The sequence below is a fragment of the Cyprinodon variegatus genome, unplaced genomic scaffold (genome assembly GCF_000732505.1).
Source record: "Cyprinodon variegatus isolate N-32 unplaced genomic scaffold, C_variegatus-1.0 Scaffold1094, whole genome shotgun sequence".
In the NCBI taxonomy this organism is placed as follows: domain Eukaryota; kingdom Metazoa; phylum Chordata; class Actinopteri; order Cyprinodontiformes; family Cyprinodontidae; genus Cyprinodon; species Cyprinodon variegatus.
The window spans coordinates 177,654-182,680 of record NW_015151547.1 but is presented as its reverse complement, the minus strand read 5'-3'; the positions used below and the strand labels follow the sequence as shown (position 1 = coordinate 182,680).

Here is a 5,027-nt window from a genome sequence, read left to right as displayed (position 1 = left end):
CAAGCTGACTTATAACTAACAGGCCTGCATAAGATACAGATTTTAAGACAGGATTGTTTTTAAAATAGAAATTTTCCAAATTTCAGGTAAAACACAACATTGACAAGTTTGACCCCTTTCAACTACTCTGATCAAACATGCAGACGCAACATGGTGTCTCTGATTAGGTGAACTGTCCTCTAAGTATTTCTATTCCAAGCTATGAGAGTGCTTTCATTTTTGAAGTGATGTTATTAAACGTATCCAGCTTTTTATTGTCATTACACTGCCAGAAGTACAGAGCAATGAACTCTCTGCATTTAACCCATCCCCTTGGGGAGCAGTGGGCTGCCATTGCGCGGCACCCGGGGAGCTGTGTGGGGTTAAGGGTCTCTGAATTCCAAACGCAATGCCCTAATCACTAGCCTGCCACTCCCCCAACTAGCCCCATCACCCGGCAGAACCTTGACAAACAGCCATAAACATTATTCAAATGTTCCCAATTTTGTTATAGAGACTGCACTGTATTTTCTACCATTATTCAAATGTTCCCAATTTTGTTATAGGGACTGCACTGTATTTTCTACTGTATACTAAAGTGCTTTGACAGTTTGGCAGAAAACATCAAGGAATTGAGGCTTTATTTCTTTGGACATAAACCAGGGGAAAGCGCGTTCGCAGTCCCCCACTACCTCAAATTAACAGTCGAGATTCCCACATTTGGGGAATTTGCAAAGGTGAGCATAGCCGTAGTGCAATGGCCGAGCCTCTCTCTGGGTGAACCTCCTTCATGACCAAGGTATCGCCCCTGCCAGGTAAGTAACTTTTACAGAATATGTATTTATTAAAGCAAAACTTGTTTTTTGTTCATAATAAGACAACTATATTGCACACAGTCCCTTTAAAAATATTTTATAAAAACTAACTGCAAGTGTGTTTCTTCATATACCTTCTAATTCCCCACATTTATTGACAATTCTTATGAAAGCCTTGAAATAAATGTTATATACTGAGTAGTATAAATGCATGCAAAACATTTTAAATCTAACCTTAGAGCGTATTCTTCTTTTTTGGGTCAATAGCTTTTTCTAATAAATATAAAGGGCCTTTTTGTATCTCTGCTTCTGTCTCCTTGAACCCCAGTCTGCCTCGGCAGGTGGCTGCTCACACTGAGTCTGGTTGTGGTGAAGGTGTCTTCCTGTTAAAAGGGAGTATTTCCTCTCCACTGTTGCTACAAGCATACTTAGTGTGAGGGATTGCCTTTGAGTCAATGAGTCGATGCAATCAACTGGTTTTCCTTAGATAGAAAACTTTGAATTAATTTGACTGTATGATCGGTGAACTGTAAAGTGCCTTGAGATGACATGTGTTGTGAATTGGCGCTATAGCAATAAACTGAATTAAAAAACATCAATAACAGAAAGCAGCAGAAAATAAAGACAGCAATTCTCCAAATATGTGAAACAGGATGTAAAAATATACCTTATACCTATTATTACTATGTTAGGTGGAGTTCTTTGTTACTGGGAGGACTGCATCTCCTCTAAAAGTCAATATAGTGCATGGCATTGTTCAGCTCTTAGAACAACAATTAATGCAAATCTGGTACTTTTTTCCAGTAACTTGAAAATATCAATCAGTGGATCTCTCTGCAGGAAAATGATCCAAAATATACAGCCTGGATCCACACAAACTACAGGAAAAAAAGCAACCTTTCCCTCTGGATTAAGAGAATATGGACTGTGAGAGGACCTAGGTTTGTCTTGGGCTGGAAAGGTCAAAGATCCCCCGCTCTCCCCTCCGACCTTTTGTAATGTAATAAAAGCAGCCTATATTACAACGTATTGATTGAATGGATGTAAATATTTCTGTCCCTAGTGATTTAATCTAAAAAAAAAATAAAAAAAAAAAATAAGATCAGTTAACAGGAAATGTTCCGAAGTAACTAAAACTTCCTATTTTATGTAACAAGAGCGATTAAATAAACATCTGACTTTAAAAGTGTTTAACACATATTTATACAAAACAGTAAAAGTTATAAACCCTGTATGTGATCACCAGAAATAAAATTTTGTTTCCTTCTCAGCTCTTGTTCATACAAATACTTCGCAGCTGGAGATTTTCCCAGTTGGAATCGTGTGGAAATAATCTAAATGTGTTGCTTTGGCTGGGTGCACAGGAAGGCAGGACGTGTACATGATTTTATTTCAGCATGTGGAAGAGAGCAGTACAGGCTCCCTGCTTGAATGTATGCAAGACACCGATGAGTGAGAAGAAAGCAGCGTGCAGGTCTGCAGAGCGGATTAGCTGCCGACGTGTCACACTGGCTCACTCCATCATCTTACTAGCCTCACAGACCAGGTACTTGTTGGAGGTAATCTACCATGAGATATCCTGCAGGAATGGTGGGAATACATGCTTTATATCTTGCACTACTTCTAGGTGATGTAATGAATCTTTTAGATATCATAACTGTGTTGATAAAGGCAAATGGCAGGTGAAAAAAGAAAATCATGTTCCTTTAAAAACTAAATGTCGACCCCTGCTGTTCATTAAGGAGAATGCATATTAAAGTCAGCTTACATTTTTAAGGTCTGAGGGTTTGCCATATTTTATTTTCAAACTATAAGAAAATACAGTAAATTGATTATTTTTAAAGATATTGACCATTTAAGAGCCTGTTGGATAGTTGGCTCACAACTGAATAGATGGGTTTAGTTTTGTTTTAGTTTTTACATAGATCAAGTTAACCGTCTAAGACCAAAAAATAAGAAATACACTGATAATACTGTTTTTTTTATCTAGTGCTTGACAGCACAGCATTACTTTGCTACCATAAATTGAAAGGCTTTTAATCAAAAATAAGCTAAAAATCCCTATACTGTCATTCAGTTCTACAGGGTACAGAAAATACAGGTGTTTTGCAGAGGCACCTTTAAATGCTTTTCAACAGCGAGGCAAAAAAAATGTAAAAAGTAGTTTGGTTCTTAATGATCCTGCATGGGACCACAGAGAAACACAGCATGGCAAAGATAGAAAAGAGCTACCTATGGTTAATGCATGCATTTCACAGTGATTTCAACCATGGAGGACTTAAAGGGAGAGGCGGGAATGGAGACAAGACACCATACAAGTTAAACAGGCAAAACAAGGGAAAACAGCAAACAACAGACACGATTCCTCTACCTGAGCACCTCGGAGAGCGAGGAGTCGCTGTCATCCGACCTGGAGGCAGAAGAGGAGCGAGGAGAAGGCGGGAGGTGGGAAGAGGAAAGGGTTAACCACGTTGAGAAAAGACAGAAGGGTTAAATAATAGGAGTACAGACTAGTAGTAGAAAAGGGGTTCGGACATAAGTGGACAAAACAGGCAGGAAAGTTCAGTCAAAAATAAATCTTGTTCAGTAGGTTACGGCAGTTCGCCTTGGAAATAACTGAACAAAATATATTCATTGACCAATGTTCGTTTCAGTCCAGCCACACCAACAAACATTCAGCAGACTTTTAAGCGGTGTTAAACATTAAGGGTTAAATCTTTGAAGTGAGACATTTGAGGAAATACAGTCAGTTACTTTCTTGTCAAGAGCTGGGTAGAGAACAATCAAGCCATTTAGTTAGCTAGTGTACATTTAGCCAAGCCCACAGCTAGTTAGGTTAGCATGGTGTCTGTAAATCAACTAAAAAGTGTTGCATATACTGTACAGACTGCACTATAATGCTTATAAGCTTACAAGTACAGGTGGAGTGTGAAATGCTTAAAGCCGTTCTCAAACATTGAATCCACTATACTTTAGTCCCAGCAGGTCAAGCTAACAACTCTTTTATATAGAAGTGCCATATGGCGAAACAGTGTTGGAAACATTCAGCCTTATTGAGGTTTATTAAAACAGTCAGAGGAAGCACAGAGTAGAGGAGCTTTTCAAAGGGAAACTATTATTTATGCATATACATTTATGCATGTATTGTCGTTCATGCAGGAGAGGGAGGGATAGTTTCAGCATGTAACAGGAAGGCAAAAAAATATCTTCTAAAAAAGTTTTATCCTTTTGAGCCTTCTAATGTCTTTTAACATTCTGGATTTAGAAAGGAGGAAGAACTTTTATTAAATTGTCTGAATTCAAATAGGACTTATGCCTAATTCCTCTACTTCCTGAACTTACCCAACTCTAGAGTTACCTGTCTTTCATTAATGGACAGATTGATTAATCCAGGTGTGTCTGGCCTTTGTCATCACAGTTACTTAGGTCAGAAACACCTGGATTAATCTGTCTGTCCAGTAACAAAAGACATGATACAAAGGAGCTGGCTGATGTTAAGAAGTGGGGGAGGTTGGGCCATTCAATACATTTTCAGACATCCCAAGTCTCCCTGATATAGATAGTTGTTCACGGATGCCCAGGAGCAGGATAAATTATCCAGATTTTAGACTATGCGAGGTGGTGTTTTTTTAATGCGAGTGAGAGCGTGCAGCCATTACAATAATTCGTGCATCATGTGCGGATTAGAACTACTGCGAATGCGCAGACACAACAAGAGAGAGCGGGGTGTGGGGAGGAGGTTTGATAAGCATTTTATTAAACCCATAGGGCAATTAATTGTTGTTGTTAGTCATAGTTTCTTCGACTTGTTATTATAGCGGTTAATTTCAATGGAAATCTGAAGAAAGGATTGATGTTATAACTGTTGGTCATGCTAACCGCTAAAGGATTTTTCTATAAAAAGACCACAATAAATCTGTCTTGAATTCATTAAAACCCTGGCTGTGTCCAAACATCCGTCATAACGCCATTTTAGATGAGTGTCCGAATGTTTAGTGGATGATAATGTATTGGACTCAAAATTCCCCACAATGCACCTTGAAAAACAGTGTGCAAGCATGGTCACTAGAGGAGCAAATAGATCCCACAATGCTTTGCAATAGCTCTCCTCCTGAAGCATGGGGGTGAGAGACAATAAAGATGCAGCAGAAACCATGCAGAGAGCTGGAGTCACATGATCGAAAAGTAGTGATCGCCTGTCCGAATGGTGAAATAACTGGGTTCACTATAAAG

The 5,027-nt window shown here is 38.9% G+C and overlaps 1 protein-coding gene across 5 annotated transcripts in view; it reads right to left on the bottom strand.

The window, feature by feature from the left end:
- Window positions 1-5,027, bottom strand: part of kif21b (kinesin family member 21B) — a 100,498-nt gene that overhangs the window by 27,983 nt on the left and 67,488 nt on the right. For 3 of the 5 annotated variants that reach the window (XM_015400342.1, XM_015400346.1, XM_015400344.1), the window contains exon 27: window positions 3,166-3,204. The exons of the other annotated variants lie outside the window; for them this stretch is intronic. In XM_015400342.1, the coding sequence (XP_015255828.1) occupies window positions 3,166-3,204 (39 nt within the window). The remainder of the gene's footprint in view (window positions 1-3,165; window positions 3,205-5,027) is intronic. 5 annotated transcript variants of the gene reach the window in all.